Source organism: Rhinoderma darwinii, chromosome 7 (genome assembly GCF_050947455.1).
Source record: "Rhinoderma darwinii isolate aRhiDar2 chromosome 7, aRhiDar2.hap1, whole genome shotgun sequence".
Taxonomy (NCBI): domain Eukaryota; kingdom Metazoa; phylum Chordata; class Amphibia; order Anura; family Rhinodermatidae; genus Rhinoderma; species Rhinoderma darwinii.
In genome coordinates this window covers 126,575,366-126,592,828 of record NC_134693.1, presented here as the reverse complement: position 1 = coordinate 126,592,828, position 17,463 = coordinate 126,575,366, and the positions used below count along the sequence as shown (strand labels likewise).

Genomic DNA, 17,463 nt, shown 5'->3' with positions numbered 1-17,463 from the left:
CCCAGCATTACCTGCACCTCACCTGCATGTGACCAAACCCGAATGGAAGGTGTGGTGGGTTTATATAGGAGGCACTTGATTAATGGCAGGTGAGGCAGAGCTGCAGCCACACAAAGTAGATGTATTTTTCTTTTGTATGATTTGGTTATGTGTATAGAGATTGTAAGCTCCTTTTCTTTTTAAAAGGAGACATGAAGTATGGAATATGTATAATATGTGGTTTATGTATAATATGTATGTGTTTGAAATGTAAACACAAATGTGTGTGTCCCTTTAAGACTGTAGAATTCTCGGAAATAGAATATTGTGTATTTAAGTGCACCCAGAGGGTGGGACAGGTTCAGTTCAGAGAATATGAGCTGAGGATTGGGGGGTGCTGCTTGATATGAAGGCAGCTGCAATGCAACCCCTAATGTACCTGCTTTTTTATTTGGGCATGACCACACATGGCGGAATTCCTCCGCAACTGTCCGCATCAATGCCGCACAGAATCTGCGTTGCAGATTCTGCAGCGGATCTGCACAAAATGTGCAGAAAATTGATGCGGACTGGCCGCTGCGGACTGCAGGAAAAGTGCTTCTCTTCTCCCTATTCAGTGCAGGATAGAGAGAAGGGACAGCACTTTCCCTAGTGAAAGTCAAAGAAATTCATACTTACCGCCCGTTGTCTTGGTGACGCGTCCCTCTTTCGGCATCCGGCCCGACCTCCCTGGATGACGCTCCAGTCCATGTGACCGCTGCAGCCTGTGCTTGGCCTGTGATTGGCTGCAGCCGTCACTTACACTGAAACGTCATCCTGGGAGGCCGGACTGGAGACAGACGCAGGGAGTTCTCGGTAAGTATGAACTTATATTTTTTTTTTACAGATACATGTATATTGAGATCGGTAGTCACTGTCCCGGGTGCAGAAACAGTTACTGCCGATCGCGTAACTCTTTCAGCACCCTGGACAGTGACTATTTACTGACGTCTCCTAGCAACGCTCCCGTCATTACGGGAGCCCCATTGACTTCCTCAGTCTGGCTGTAGACCTAGAAATACATAGGTCCAGCCAGAATGAAGAAATGTCATGGTAGTAAAAACAATACGCTCCGCAGCACACATAAGATCTGCGGACTTCATTGCGGAATTTTGACTCTCCATTGAAGTCAATGGAGAAATTCCGCCATGAGTCCGCAACCAGTCCGCCACTGCTCCGCAACAGACAGAGCATGCTGCGGACACCAAATTCCGCTCCGCAGCCTATGCTCCGCAGCGGAATTGTACGCATCGTGTAAACGAACACTGCTAAATTAAAGTGAAAGTCAATGGAGAAACGGCTCCGCTGCGGATTAACGCTGCGGAGTGTCCGCAGCGGAATTTAAGTGAAATTCCGCCATGTGTGAACCCGCCCTTTTTATTTTTTATTTTGTGTTTGCTCAAAATAAATACGAGCACTTTTTGCCAAATCCTGAGTGAGGACTGTTTATGACGGCAAGAACACCCAAACCCCATCATGACCATCACTATGTCTCAGTGATTTTGACCTGGTAAATTCTCAGCCTGACTCCTTCATATATATTTGGCTCAATCTCCTGGTTTCCTCTTCGAATTTTGCACTGTTTTTCTACAGGGTACTGATTGCCTTCACCTCGCATTTCGCCTGGCTGTGGCCTGGGGATCTGACCAGTAAAGTCTATATTTCTTTGTAGGAGTTAACGGTGAAAAACCAAAGGGTTCTTTAGCCTTCATGCCCTGGTTTAAGTGTAATAAGCAGCGGGTTGTGGACCCACTGTGCTACTCAACCGGTTTGATTTAGGGCCACCTCTAAGGGCGTTGTCTAAGTAGCCTCCCCGGTATTCAAACTTTAACCCCCGTACGGTGATCTGGACTTCGATGCGGGGAGACTACCAGGTTGCTACCACTTGAGGTGGTCCCGTTGTGAGCAGCAGCTGGCCCAGCGGACCAGTAGTCAACGGTGTAGTACAATGTGGATACAGGTACTGGTAGATGCTACTATGGCAGGCAGGAATAGATCTGAGATCACAGTTCGTATCAGGAAGCGGGTCTTCAGGCTCGCAGCAGGATATAAGTTGCCAACAGGTGGCAAGCCACAGGCTCATAATACTTATCAGGATATCGACTGGCAGAAGGTAGCAGAATACGGACTGGCAGCAGGTAGCAGAATACGGATAGGAACCTTCACAGGAACAAACTAAGTTGCACCAAAGTTGCTCAGGTGCCGGGTGACCAGTGAAACTGCTTTAAGTAGGCGCTGAGCCTCTGGGATTGGTTGGGGGAGATTATGAATGGGACCTGGTGCAGGAGAGCGGCGGTGAGCAGAGGTGAGCAACCCGGTGTGGAGTTACATTAGTCAGCGGCAAAGCTTTTTAGGACTTAGAGGTTGCATTATCTAGATCAATTCCCTATCAATGAGACCTCAGACAAGCCTATGAAATCCCTGTAAAAAATAAATATCTTATATTTATTATCCGCTGCATGGGAGTATGACATTGCTACGTTTGCTTAAAAAATCTTAATAAAAATGTAATTCTCAATTTTTGGTCATAATACCTTTTAATACAGAAAAGGACTGGGTACACCAAAAGTTGGGTGAGCTCAGTATCTCCACCATACATGACCCAATTCTTGCTCGATAGCTTAAATGAAATGATATGTGTATTGGTAGGCTGCATACATAAAGCCCCCCTTAAGTATTAATAACTTGCAGACATTATGATATTATATCTCATCCTCCCACACACCTTTTTTTTTTACACTTTTCCCCTAAGAGGAGTAGCTTATATTTGCATGGCTGACATGGTCTGGCTGTTCAGTCTCTTTCACAATTGCAAATAATACATTTCACCATTATGGCCAACTAGTTATGCCATCAGTTTCCCTACTTTTATATAAAAAGCTGAAGGGAGTTGAGCCTGTCCTCAGAATCTAAGGGGACGAGTCCTTATCCCTATTAATATCATCCATGGACTTTTTGAATAATTGACACCAATACTATCACAATACTATATTTTGACATTAATGCCTGGGAAAGAACATGGGGTGTAGACTTGTTCGGCAGCTGTAGGGTCATCCTGATGGGTTGATGTCTCCAGTTTTATTTGGTGTTCTTCGTTTGGCGGATTTCATTGAAGAGGTCGGACATAAGAGTTACGCTGAGCAGTAGAATCATGAAATCTTCAAAACCCATTTGTCCTTTGCCGTCTTCTTCCAGATCTTTCATGAGTTCTTTGTATTTTGGTTTGGTTTCTTGACCCTATTACATAAGCAAATGTGATTAATTGCTTTTTATTTCATGTACATTAAGTTGTTTTGATGACAATAAAAGTGACTTATTGGGACATATAATTTAATTATTATCAATATTTATCTATTTTGTGGGTATAACTTGCTTTGGAGTGGGTGGAAATAAACATTCTGTGCTCCGCTGATGGGAATGATGGCAGCAGCAGAAGATGAGTGTGTTGCTCTTGTCAGGGAAAGTGACTTATTTTCTCATGTAATTATGTTAGCAAGGACAGGGGCAAGGAGTAGAAATCTCTTTATACAACCAATTGAATATTATATAAGAGAGGTGAGGGATGGAGACAAGAGATGAGCTGAATGACCCAGTGGACACTACTAGAGACATGGCAGGGTAGCCTGCCAGCTGTATATTGGCAACTGCACATGTGTAGATGAGAATGGAAATAAGGAATATGCATCATAAATAAGGGCAAGGGAGGACAGGGAAAAATTAACTTCAGGGATTGAGAATTTGCGCCGTGTGGGCATATTTTTAACCCCCTCACCAAGAGAGCGTAGCCATTCTCTACCTACAATGGGAAACATTCCTTATCAAATGGCACTATGGCCTAAACCAACTGACCCAGTGGCATAATGTCGTACTTATGCCAGTTACCAGTCCGTGGTTGCCCAGTCACATTCTGTCCAGTCTCAGGTCCTTTTTAGTCCACATTTCTTTTTCCTCTATGGTTGTTTACCTACCTTTAGGTTCTAAGGGTCCTTTAACACGCTTCGATATGGGCCATGAAAACGAGCACCGATCGTCGAAATACCCTCGTTGATCGGCGCTCGGTTGCTCCTTTCACAAGGAGCTATGATCGGTAATCAATGGGAACAAATGATAATTACTTTGATCGTTCGTCCCCATACATTTCTATCATGTCGGCAGCTCATCTCCCGTTTACACAGAAAGATGTGCTGCCAACTAGTGACCATTTTACTGGCCGTATAAATGTGCAGATCAACCGATAAACAAGCGTTTGCTTGCTTATCGGCTAAACGTTTCCCTGTTTACACAGGACAATGATCGGGAACAAGCGTTCATATTAAGTCGTTTGCCTGATCATTGGCCCATGTAAAAAGGCCTTTAGGGTTGTCACCAATCTGCTGAGACTGATAACAACTCTGTTCCCTTTTTTTTAAGGGTATCTAATAATAATTATTCTATCACCGTTACAGAATATATTAGAATCAGTGGCGTAACTACCGCTATAGCAGCCGTAGCGGCTGCTACAGGGCCCGCGGCATGAGGGCCGGAGGCTCCGCTAGCAGCTGCTATGGCTGCTACAGCGGGACGCCACTAAACACTATGGCAGAGCAGGGAGGTAGGGGATACATGTGTGATCGCTGGCATTGATAGGGAGAACGGGGGACTGAAAGTCCCCTGAATTTCTCCATCACAAACCTCGGACTTCCGGGGTCTGTGTCGGCAGCTCCGTAGAAATGAATGGAGCGCTGGTCGCGCTTGTGCGCATGCGTGACCCGCACTCCTTTCATTTTTATTGTGCTGCGCAGACGCCGGAAGTCAGAGGTTAGTCATGGAGAACTTTGGGGGACTTTCGGTCCCCCGGTCTCCCTATTGCTGCCAGCGATCACACATGTATCCCCTATCCTGTGGATAGGGGATACATATCTTTTGTAGGACACACTGTAGGTCGCATTTTTTTGGGGGGTTGGGGACGCTGTATGGCGTTCCCTACAGGGGGGGACTGTATGGCGTTCCCTACAGGGGGGGGGGCTGTATGGCGTTCCCTACAGGAGGGGGGCTGTATGGCGTTCCCTACAGGGGGGGGCTGTATGGCGCTCCCTACGGGGGGGCTGTATGGCGTTGCCTACAGGGGGGACTGTATGGCGTTATCTACAGGGGGCCTGTATGGCGCTATCTACAGGGGGGCTGTATGGCGTTATCTACAGGGGGGCTGTATGGCGTTATCTACAGAGGGGGCTGTATGGCGCTATCTACAGGGGGGGCTGTATGGCGCTATCTACAGGGAGGGCTGTATGGCGCTATCTACAGGGAGGGCTGTATGGCGTTACCTACAGGGGGGGCTGTATAGCGTTACCTACAGGGGGGCTGTATGGCGCTATCTACAGGGGGGCTGTACGGCGCTATCTACAGGGGGGCTGTATGGTGCTATCTACAGGGGGGGCTGTATGGCGCTATCTACAGGGGGTGCTGTATGGCGCTATCTACAGGGGGGTTGCATGGCGCTATCTACAGGGGGGCTGTATGGCGCTATGTACAGGGGGGGCTGTATGGCGCTATCTACAGGGGGGCTGTATGGCGCTATCTACAGGGGGGCTGTATGGCGTTATCTACAAGGGGGGGGGGGCTGTAAAAAAACACTATCTACAAGGGGGGGGGGTTGTGTGACACCCAGCGGAGGGGGGACCCCAGTCAAAAGTTTGCTATGGGGCCCAGTCTTTCCTAGTTACGCCCCTGATTAGAATGCTTGGAGTTCCATTTATTGTTTAACTATATTATCCCTTCAGGGACGCAGCTGTAGGGGGTGTTGAGGTAGCAGTCACACCCCATCCCTGCTTCCTAAAGGTCTCTTTGCCACATAATAAGCATTATAAATAGTACTTTGATGGTGGGGCTCCTGTTTCAGATTTTGCATTGGGGCCCAGGAGCTTCAAATTATGCCTTTTCTCCAATTATTACCTGTATAAAGTTCTGGAACTGAATGTGCAACAAATCTTTGGCTTCAGCCTTGCTAATTTTCCCATCATTGTCTGCATATGAATTATACACAAGGACGGCAGTGGCGATGGCTTTCTCTAGTTCAGAGCCTTTTCCCAGAGCTAGTTAGGAGACAAAAGATAATATAAGACAATGTGAAACCTCCGTTTTATAACAAACTATTTTTAAACTTTATACGGTACAATTGTTACATAATATATAATTATTTCCAAAATCTGCCAATCAAGTTGTATTAATTGTACAGCAGTAGTTAGTCACAATGTGAAGATCTTGTGTCATGGAACACAATGCACTGCACTTTACATGATTTCAGTTTGTACTAAAAGAGTTATAATATAACTTAACTTAGTGTATAAAAGGACAATAAAAGACCTTGAGGGGGATGCATACTTTTGCAATTTTTCTTTTATTGCTCCAATGTATCTAAAAATAAGTAATTTTGCAAATAGTCTTCATAAAACTGTTTTGTGTATACAGCTCCTATGCGGAAATATGTGTCTCTATGTCAACAGCATGTTACCTTTCCACCTGCCTCCTCCTCTTGATGTTCTTCAGACCATAGAAGAGAGGATGGGTGAAAGGAAGTAATACATAACAGCAATGTATAGCTTCCATGGCCGCGGACTGCCGGGATCTCTCAGCCCCCGGTGGCCGCAGCCAATGATCTGTGAGTGCTGGCTTGCATCTCCTTACCAGGAGACACCAGCGCTCACTTCCGCTCCGGTCCGCAGTGCGCACGCTCGTCCCCGGCCTTAAAAGGCCAGCGCGCACACATGGGAATCATCATCATCAATTATCCCATTATTCCCCTGGACTATAAGAAGGGCCCTGCCCTTTTGCTCACTCCCTGAGCGTTTTTAGTATTTCCATGTCAGTCTTGCAAATGGTCCCTTAGTGTTATCCTGTTCCCTTTGTTTCCCGTGCTGTGCTACCGGTATCCTGTATTCCGTGCTGTGCTACCGGTATCCTGTATTCCGTGCTGTGTCCTTGTTCCTGAGCCTGTTAGTGTTGGATTCATGTCCTGCTGCACCTGCTGCCCCTGCTGCCTTCTGCCACATCCAGTGTCATCAGCCATGTCCAGTGTCATCAGCCATGTCCAGTGTCATCAGCCACGTCCAGTGTCATCTACCACGTCCAGTGTCATCCGCCACGTCCAGTGTCATCCGCCACGTCTGGAGCAACCGCTGCACCCACCTCCATCAATCCTAAAGCCTCGGCCACTGTCTGGACTATTCAGGTACCCTAGTGCGGGACTTTGTATTTGATTGGGTGCTTTGTTGCTTGGCCAACTGCCTCCTAGTAGGTTCACATACCCACAGACCGTGATAATCAAGATTAGACGACACGTAGGATGTGTTTGTAGTCTGTTCCCATGGAGACACATGGGTCTGCATAGGAGCTGTATACACAAAATAGAACTATATTCTTAATCAAACCAATTTGCAAAGTTGCTACATTTTCTATTTTAGATGCATTTGAGAAATAAACAAAATGTAAATATCCATTAAGGGTTTTATATTCACTGTAGTGTAAAGACAAACACAATGGTGGAGCTATAGAGGCTGCGGAAATAACAAAAAAAGTGATCTAGTAGGCCCACACAGTCCACCCAACCATTTAGGAATGCAGGACTGTAAGTAGGTGGTGTAATTATATTACTTAGTAATGTAATCGTGCTATATGAGTCAATATGTTTGACAATGTATATGGAATCTATATATCCTATCTGCATAAGACACGGTGTCATGTGAAGTCACTGGGGCTTAGGGCCCTGTAATATATTTTTCACTGGGGCCCAGGAAAACCATTCTTCACTGCTGGACATGTACAGTAGTGTTGGTTAGTTCCCAGTGATAACCATCAGAATTTGGGATGCAGCTTTGGGTGTGATTGGAGAACACATACTCACATATAGACCTATATCCTGTAATATTTTGCCTGATATCTCTGCAGCACAGAAATGACTGAATTGATCTGGTTAGCATTGGGCATTTGACACAAAAAGAGGTAGATTTACCTTTAATAGAAGATAGTTGCTTGGAGATTGGAATAGCATTGCTGCGGTAAAACAAAGGAGAATTTTGACAGTACTTATTTTTTAAGCAGAATGAACAATGATGCATAGAGCTTTAAGTAGACTGCTTTTTAAGGGCGTCCTCCGGCAATATAGGCCTACAGCTGAAAAACAGAGAATTAGATGTGCCTAGAATTCCTATAAGGGCACGTTCAGATGTGGTGGACAATTTCCGCAGCAGATTTTGATGCAAATCCGCGTAAAAGCCACAACAAATCCACAACATATGTTACGTGCAGATTTTGTTGCGGATTTAGCAGCGGATTTGTTGCAGGTTTAAGCCTATGTATTGCAACAGAACAAGCGTGCTGCAGATTTGAAAATCCACCCTATGCTCTGATTTCATTGAGGAGTTTTTTACACTAGATGTAAATGGGGTTTTGAAAACCCCATTCTTTTGTACTGTATTGAAATTGCTAATCAGCCACGTTGGAACATGCCCTTATTCTACCACGTGGATTAAGTCTAGGGATAATCGGCGACTTTGGCCACCACCCTGGTCACGTGGCCAAAGATCGCTGTGTTGCCCAGGTAATGAAAGTTAATGTGGTCTCGTTGCGACCCACGACTTGCCGCAACCGCGACATGAAAATCAGAGGAAATCTGTACCTGCTGGATTTCTTGCGATTGTCGGGTAACGGCAACCTGCGGGTTAGCACGTGACCACATTCACTTTAATTATGTGCGATGCACGCAGGGACATACAGCGATCTTTGACCGTGCGACCTGTGTTGTGGCGAAAGTCACCGTGTAGCCCTAGCCTAAAGTGAATGTGCACTTTAGGTCAAAATTCCATGCTGATTGATTTCTTTATACATCTTTATAGTGGTTGGCGCTCCATTTTTGTGCTATGGAGCTTATAAAGCACTACGCTAAAGGCTATGTACACCTTCGAAAGCTATTTTTTTTTCATAAAAAGGACTATCAGTGGGTTTTGTGCAACTTTACAATTAGTTTTAAATAAAAATGATTTTTACTTTTTGAGATGAAGCTGCTTTGTATCCTGTATACAGAGCAGCTGTATCGTGCGCTAAGATCTGAATCTGTCAGGTGACGGGTTCAGTGTCATCGGGTCCTGCGTGGCTCTGACATGCCGGATCCACATGTAATCGATCACATCTAAGTTATGAACTGTCAGAGACACGCAGGACCCGCTGACACTGAACCCATCAGTCCCGCGGACCTGACGGGTACAGGATTCAGCGTAAGATACAGCTGCTCTGTACACAGAAGACAAATCGGCTGTATCTCAAAAAGTTAAATAAATTTTTAATAAAAATGAATTATAAAGTTGCACAAAACCCACTGATAGACCTTTTTATTTGGAAAAAATATCGCTTTCAAAGGTTTACATAGCCTTTATATAATCAAATTCTGCATGCTTGCAGCCACCACTAGAGGGAGCTTACTGTATACTATTTTATTATCAATTTCACTTTATTAGGCTTCATTGACATCTGTGTCAGGGTCGCGTTCTGACGTTCCATCAGAGCTTCTCGTCAGATCGGTACCCTGACTGAAACAAACGGAAACCATAGGTTTCTGTTTGTCTCTGTTGTGCAAAGGTTCAGTTGTTTTGATGGAATCAATACTGTAGTCGACTGCGCTATTCTTTTTGTCAAAATGACGGAACCCTTGCACAACTGAGACAAGCGGAAAATGGCTTTCTCTACTACATGGAGACGTCATTAATGTAGCATTGAACCTATGTACAGTCTAAACACTTGTATAGATATTTACATACCTGTCCCATATAAATGATCATGTAAATATAAATTGTGATGTGACAGCCAATAAAATCCTACTGAATACATCTTTAGGGTAAGTTCACATAGACTTTTTTTTGGCGCTGATTTTGAAGTGGCTTTTGGCCACTCGATGAAAAAAAACCGCCATGCCCTTTCTTCGAGTGGTTGCTGCCTCCCATTAAAATCAATGTCAGGCGGAAAAAACCTGCGGTGCACGTTTTGAGCGTGTTTTGCAGCGTCGTCCCCCCCCCCCCCGTTTTTGTATTAGAGAAAAACTTCGGTGGGCAAAAAAAATAAGCCTTACAATGAAAGTTATTTATTTTTAGATTATATTTAGTGATCTCATTGCACACCAGATGGATTCTTATACAATGACATGTTAAATGTGTAACAATAAACATGATATATTGACTGCACAGCAAACCACAATTTAATTATCTAGTGCAGCGTGGGACATGAGGATAGACGCCAACATTTTATATAACCTATTTAATAGCGCAGAAAATATTATTCCACTTAGTGTCGGAATTAAATGCCTTGGACCCAGCAGAGCACATGGTCCGAAGGGCCCACCATCAATTTATACAGAACATGTGCACGTCCGCTCTTAACTTTATCCTAAACTATTCCATTATTATAGAACACACAGGTCATATCATCAATTAGGTTTAATAGGTTATTTTTAAATAAACTCTGTAGTAATAGGAGCATGGCCCGCAAATGCGGGTGACAGTCCGCGGCCGTCCATGCCCGTCATCACGAATCAGCTTCAAAAGAGGGTTGTCTATTGTTTGGCCTTTGGGGCCATTACTGCACCAGAACCTGGGCCCATCTGAGGATCCTCAGGTACACTACTGGACCAGTCTGACCCTAATAGTACCACATACATTGTGTCAAAATGTGTATCTGATGTGTTTGTTGTGAAATATATATACCGTATTTTTCGGACTATAAGACACAGTTTTTAGCAAGAATAAATCTAGCTAAAAAGTCCCTGTGTCTTATAGTCGGCAGCGCCGGGCCCCCTGACCACTTCTTACTTAACCCCTATCCGACCCATGATGTGCCGGCACATCATGGAGCGGGGAGGGGATGATATTTGGAGCGGAGCGGGCTCACACGCTGAGCCCGCTCCATGCCCTGTGGATGTCAGCTGCATTTTACAGCTAGATAGAGTAAAGATTACAGTTAGATACATTTTCATGAGTGTATAAAAATATTAAAAGTTAAAAAAAAAAAACTTTTCCCATTTTTTCCCAAGCACAATGTAAAAAATAAAAAAAAGGAATGAAATAAAAAGTGATAAAAAATCGTATGTACCAAAAAATGGCTCTCAGAATGTGGTGAAACAGAACAAATTAATTTTTTTAACAAATAGTTTTTGCTTTGTAAAATTAGTCAAAGTAGTAAAAAATTAAATTTTTTCCAATATTATGTTGTCTAAACCCTGTGTGCGTCTTATAGTCCGAAAAATACGGTACATTGTGTTCCTTTGCCTACACATATTACCCTATAGTGATACAGGAAGAGCATTCAGGAGTTTATAAAAACTGGGTGACTACTAATATATCTACAATAACAGCTCCTTCTGGGGTTGTCACTCAGATTTCCGAGCCTTTCAAATGGCAAATTTATCTTGTTATACAGTGATACATCCCCGCTCTGGTAACACCGCGTTCAGGAAAGCTGACGGACCACCCTTGTTGGAGCTGTAATTGTGGCCATATTAAATGTCACCCAGCTTTCCCAGAAACTGATATAGCTAAGAAATAGCTCGAATTTTGCTATTATCAATGCAACATTAAATAAACCTCAACAGCTCTAAATAATACCTACGAAAGGGAACCCCCGCACTACATAATGACACCATCAGAATTAACCTCTAAATTACCTTTTTGGCATTTTCAGTGTAGGACAGAGATCTGTTCTGGCGAGCAGTAATGGAATAATTCGTAAACGATCCACCCAGGTTTTTTGTTTCTGTTTTTTTTTTTATTAGACTTTTGTTGACTTGGTAACTTTGCTAAGCGACTGCCGTATCAAACACCATTGAGCTTTACAATGCATGTCCGAGGTTTATTTAGCTGGGTTTATAAAGAAAAGCTAACAAGGTTATTACACAATCCTGGTGCTCAGCGCTGGCCGGTCAATGTTACGTAACTCATCCGTAACCGTGCTGAGCCCCAGTGTTGTCTGACGGGTAATTTATGTATTGTTAGTAATGAATATGAGATTAAGATTATGAAAAAAATTCAATCTAGAACATTGACTCATTGGTTTTGCAATGCTGACTGTATATAGCACGTGGTCTAACATTATATATATATCATCGGCCACACGAGTCTCAATGTATATACTGTATGTGAATTTTATTAACTAGTTGAATTTACTTCTAAGATTTGGCAGCGCTCAGGAGGTGATTTCAAAAGACTGCTTGACGGACTTTATTCTTGATATATATATATATTACTAAATTTATTTAACGCTCTTTCAACCGACAGCTCTTCCTAACTAACTCCCCCATACACTTGCACGCTCGGTCCCACCAAGGCTGCATGTGTTTTCAACGAGGAGAGGGGAGTAAGCCCCTCCACAACACCTCTGGTGGCGGCTTATCTCCCCTGACTACAAAAGGACAAGATGTTGAAATTCAACATGCTCCCTCCTTCTTACCCACACATCATGTGTCAGAGGAGAGTCGTGCGGCCCCAATACACATGAGATGGTCAGCCAACATTAATCTAATGTGTACGGGGGACTTTAGAGCTCTGTGGTCTGGTGTTCCTCTGTTATTACTCCTGGAAATGTATGAGTAAATTGACAACTTAGTGTTACCATTCACCTTGTCAGGTGTGTCTCTTTGCAGTCTAACAATTTCAGCACTGATTTAGCAGTGACAGACTGTGTAGAAACACATGCACTATTGACTAGCTGAATGGTAACACCCAGTTATCAGTTTATGTATACATTTCCAGGAGGATTAACGGAGGAAAGACACAAGAGCTCTTTAATTGCTCAAAACATTGCAATCCTCAATGAGCAGTCCTTATGAAAGCTTAGGCTAAAGTTGGCTATACTCTTTAGATAGCCGACAGCTATTCCTCCCAACTCCCCCATACATGTGTGTTTTCAATAGGGAGAAGGGAGAAAGCCGCTACCAGATTTCTCTGGCAGCGGCTTATCGACTAACAAACAAAAGAATCGGGCATGTTGAAATTGAACATGCCTGAGCCTTCTTTCCCCCGACATATGCCATCGGTGGAGAGTTGGGATGCTGCCATACACACTTGATGGTCACCCTGGGTTCACCGACATCTATTGTGCATGGCCAACTTTAGACTGTCCCACTAGGGAACAAGAGGATCCTTGTTGGGCCACGGCCAAGTTCTTCCATGATAATGGGCCCCGGTGATCTGAAAGTAACAGTTGAGCAGTTTATTTACATCTGAGGTTTATCACGTGTTTGCGCTATATTCTTTGCCCTGTGTGTGCAAAGAAATCAAAAGGATCATAGGGATCTACGGTCCTGTAAGTTTGGTTTAATAGGACCACAGGGGGTGTTGTTGTTACATTCAGAATATGAAAAGTTAATCACAGGTACAATACTCCTATCTATATGGGGCCTTAGACTTGAGCTGCTAGGTCACATGTCTGACAACAGAGTGGAGACAAACCGCTGTCTGTTTCCATGGGATACCTGCAGAATTTTGAAATAATTTAAGGAAACAGTAACACAGTTTTTGAAAAGTTACTTAACTTTTGATTTAAACTGTTTAGTAGAATTACACTGTAAAGCACAAATTTTGCTGTCAATGAGGCCTTAGAGATTCATGTCGTATTCGTATCACTCGCAATGTGCGGATCCATTAACTTCTACGGGTCAGTTTATTCTAATATTAGCCATGTGTATGATAGAAATATACTGTGTAGTCTTTCCAATTACAAATTGCCTTTCTTTCATTCTACCAGGGAGCCCATGTGAGATGCACACAGATGGCTGGCGGATAATGCGTCTCTAATAAAGCTGGCTGACCCTGGTGGGTATTAATGAATTGGGAGGTTCACCTTCCCCACATCGTCTCGCTTTATTGTCAGAGCATCTTTAATTTGCCATCTGACAGTGTCATTACTCCGATAATTGAGAAGTATTACATGAAGTTTAAGCTGTATATTTCCCAGCCGAATGCAAAATTACATAGTACCCTAGTGACAAGGCAAATACATACGTATTACTGGTGTCCATCAACGCGAAGACCTTAATTAGCGGTGATGCAAACGATTGTTATTTTCACATAATCACTCACCGGTTAAAAATATTTTCTCCATCTGTTCAACATTCAACGAGTGGAACACCCAGGATGCAATTTTCTGGTGTTGTGGACACTGGCAATGGAAATTTGCTCGTATCTGGGTCTGGTCAGCTTAGAACTGTAAGATCTTGGAATTTCCAGTTAATAAAAAACTAGTATTATTTCACCAAGCCTGAATATACATTTTGTGGTCCTCAATATAATTTTTGTGGGTGTAAATGATCTGGTTCCGTTTTACCATTGGTCTATAGGCCCAGCGGCCATTCTGCTCTTTTCTCACAGAGGGCGCACCAGACTTGGATGTCAGGTGACACATCTTCAAGATAGGAACTTGTCCTGCCCTTCAGATTAATTCTACATTTATCTGTCTGCCTCTCTAACTATTAGGCAGTATACACATCTGCGTTGTGGGTTTCCATTATTCTTCTCCATCATAGGAGCAGAACAAGGGAAAACCGGAAGGGACGGTTGAATTGCACCACAGAAACCATCCGGTGGCCGATGTAACCCATTGACTTTAATGGGTAATATCGGCTTTCTGTGTCCGTGCTTTTACCGGAAACAATAGCCTTTAACGCAGATGTATAAAGCCCCTTAGGCTGCCACTGATAGTGCCCAGTGCTTAGGTTGTGACCTACATTCAGCTGTGGCATTCTGATGGTAGACATAGGTGATAAGATTATAAAAAGGCAGAGGTCCATGAAGTCCAACCTATGATCCTACCTTGTTAATCCAGAGGAAGACAAAAAACACTATGAGGCGGATGTCAATTGCCCCATATTAGGGGAAAAATTCCTTCCCGACTCCAAATATTGCAATCAAAATAAGTAAATAAATAAATAGATCAATGTCCCATCTCCAGAATCTAGTACCCAAAACTTGTAATATTATATTTTTCAAGAAAGGCATCCAGACCCTCCTAGAACTTGTTCAATAATTCAACCATCACAACATCGTGTGACAAAGAGTTTCATAGTTTCACTGCTCTTCGAGTAAAGAATCTCCATCTGGGATGATGGTGAAACCTTTTTTTTCTAGATGTACAGGATGCGCCTAAATCCATTTCCTACCTCATACTATGGAGCCTTGTACTTCTTCTAAGGGCTTATTCAGACGAACGTAAAATACGCGCGTGCAACGCGCGTGATTTTCACGTGCGTTGCCCGTAGCTATATTAGACAATGGGGCCGTGCAGACATGGCAGCGTTTTTTGCGCAGCGTTGCTCCGTTGCAAAAAACTCACGACATGTCCGTTGATTCAGCGTTTTCAACGCATCACGCACCCATTGAAGTCAATGGGTGCGTGAAAACCACGCATGTCGCACGGAAGCACTTCCGTGCGAACTGCGTGTTTGCGCAACAGCTGTCAAAAGGATGAATGTAAACAGAAAAGCACCACGTGCTTTTCTGTTTCCGAACATCCAAACGGAGTGTCTTTGCGATTAGCGAAACCCGACAACCGAAGCGAACTTCACCGGGTTCGGCCAAACTCGTTTTGGCCGAACTCGGCAAAAAAAATTCCGGTCCGCGACGTCGGGAGACATTCACTGTGCATGGTGCTGAAAGAGTTAAACTGTTTCAGCACCATGGACAGTGACTTGCGATCCCAAAATACACGAACCTGTAAAAAAAACCGAAGTTCTAACTTACCGATTACTCCTGTCTCCTTCCTGCAGTCCGACCTCCCGGGATGACACTTCAGTTCAAGTGACAGCTCCAGCCAATCACAGGCCAAGCACAGGCTGCAGCCAATCACAGGCTGCAGCGGTCACTTTGACTGCCGCGTCATCCAAGGAGGTGGCCTCGATGTCAAGAGAGGCGCGTCACCAAGGACGCGTCACCAAGGACGCGTCACCAAGGCAACGGCCGGGAAGTTCTCGGTAAGTAGGAACTTTATCTTTTTTTTTAACAGGTTTGTCGCTGTTGTGTTCGGCATTCACTGTCGAGGGTGCTGAAAGATTTAGCTCTTTCAGCACCTTGGACAGTGACGGGCGTTGACAAGCCTCATCTCTATGATGCCGGCTGCGCGAAAATCACGCAGCCGCGCATCAGACACGGATGACACACGCAGCTGTCAAATAGTGTTTGCGCGCGCAAAACGCTGCGTTGTTTGCGCGCGCAAAAACGCAACGCTCGTGTGAATCCGGCCTAATGCTGACCACCTGCCTGGATCTGACTACATTTTCCGACAACCTGCGCACATTCTAGACCATTTTATTGCTACCTTTAAAGGGAATGTGGCGCAAATTAAACCTTTTTTTTTAAGTGTCGTTACTTATTTCTATTATATTTTTTACGTTTTTTGCTGTATTTTTATATTTTTTCCGTATGGTGGAAAGTATTAAAAATTAAATAATAATTTGACATGTTTTCCAATGTTGGTCACCAGGGGGAGCACTTCCCAGAATTACAGCAAGGTGAATAAGGCAAAGCAACCGGACTCACAGCTGCTGTAAATGTGGGAGGGAACCTCACCCCCCCTCTCACAAGCCAGGAAAAGGTGTCTTCAAATTGCTAAGCAGTGTCCGGCAGCCATATTGGGTGTGATTCTGCAGCTGGAAGAAGTTCTAGGACACACCAAAAGGCTAAGGCTCTGTTCACACGCTTATTAAACAAAGTGAAAACAGCTCCTGATTTTCAGCCATTTTTTAATCAAACTCGCGTTTTTTAACGGCCGTTTTTGGAGCTGTTTTTCTATAAAGTCAATGAAAAACGGCTCCAAAAACGTCCCAAGAAGTGATGTGCACTTCATTTTGGTCGGGCGTCTTTTTACGTGCCGTTTTTGGAAAACTACCACGTAAAAAACGCCCTGTCGGAACAGAACGCCGTGTTTCCCATTGAAACCAATGGGCAGATGCTTGTAGGCGTTCTGCTTCCGATTTTTCAGCTGAAAACATTGTGTGTGAACATACCCTTAGGGTATGTGCACACGTTAACTGCATTTACGTCTGAAATGACGGAGCTGTTTTCAGGAGAAAACAGCTCCGTCATTTCAGACGTAATTGCTCGTACTCGCGTTTTGCGAGGCGTCAACTACGGCCGTAATTTGGAGCTGTTCTTCATTGAATTCAATGAAAAACGGCTCAAATTACGTCCCAAGAAGTGTCCTGCACTTCTTTGCCGAAGCTGTTATTTTACGCGCCGTCTTTTGACAGCGACGCGTAAAATTACAGGTCGTCGGCACAGTACGTCGGCAAACCCATTGAAATGAATGGGCAGATGTTTGCCGACGTATTGGAGCCGTCTTTTCAGGTGTAAATCGAGGCGTAAAACGCCTCGTTTACGCCTGAAAATAGGTCGTGTGAACCCAGCCTTAGAATGATGAAAGTGAAGTGAATGACTT

The 17,463-nt window shown here is 44.1% G+C and overlaps 1 protein-coding gene across 1 annotated transcript; it reads right to left on the bottom strand.

Annotated features, from left to right (window-relative positions):
- Nucleotides 1-2,536: 2,536 nt before the first annotated feature.
- SNTN (sentan, cilia apical structure protein) lies at nucleotides 2,537-11,885 on the bottom strand. Its single transcript, XM_075832395.1, has 4 exons — nucleotides 11,702-11,885; nucleotides 8,006-8,046; nucleotides 5,950-6,089; nucleotides 2,537-3,255 (listed from the first exon to the last, which is right to left on the bottom strand). The coding sequence occupies exons 1-4, from the start codon at nucleotides 11,710-11,712 to the stop codon at nucleotides 3,097-3,099; spliced, it is 351 nt and encodes a 116-aa protein (XP_075688510.1). The 5' UTR covers nucleotides 11,713-11,885; the 3' UTR covers nucleotides 2,537-3,096.
- Nucleotides 11,886-17,463: the final 5,578 nt, after the last annotated feature.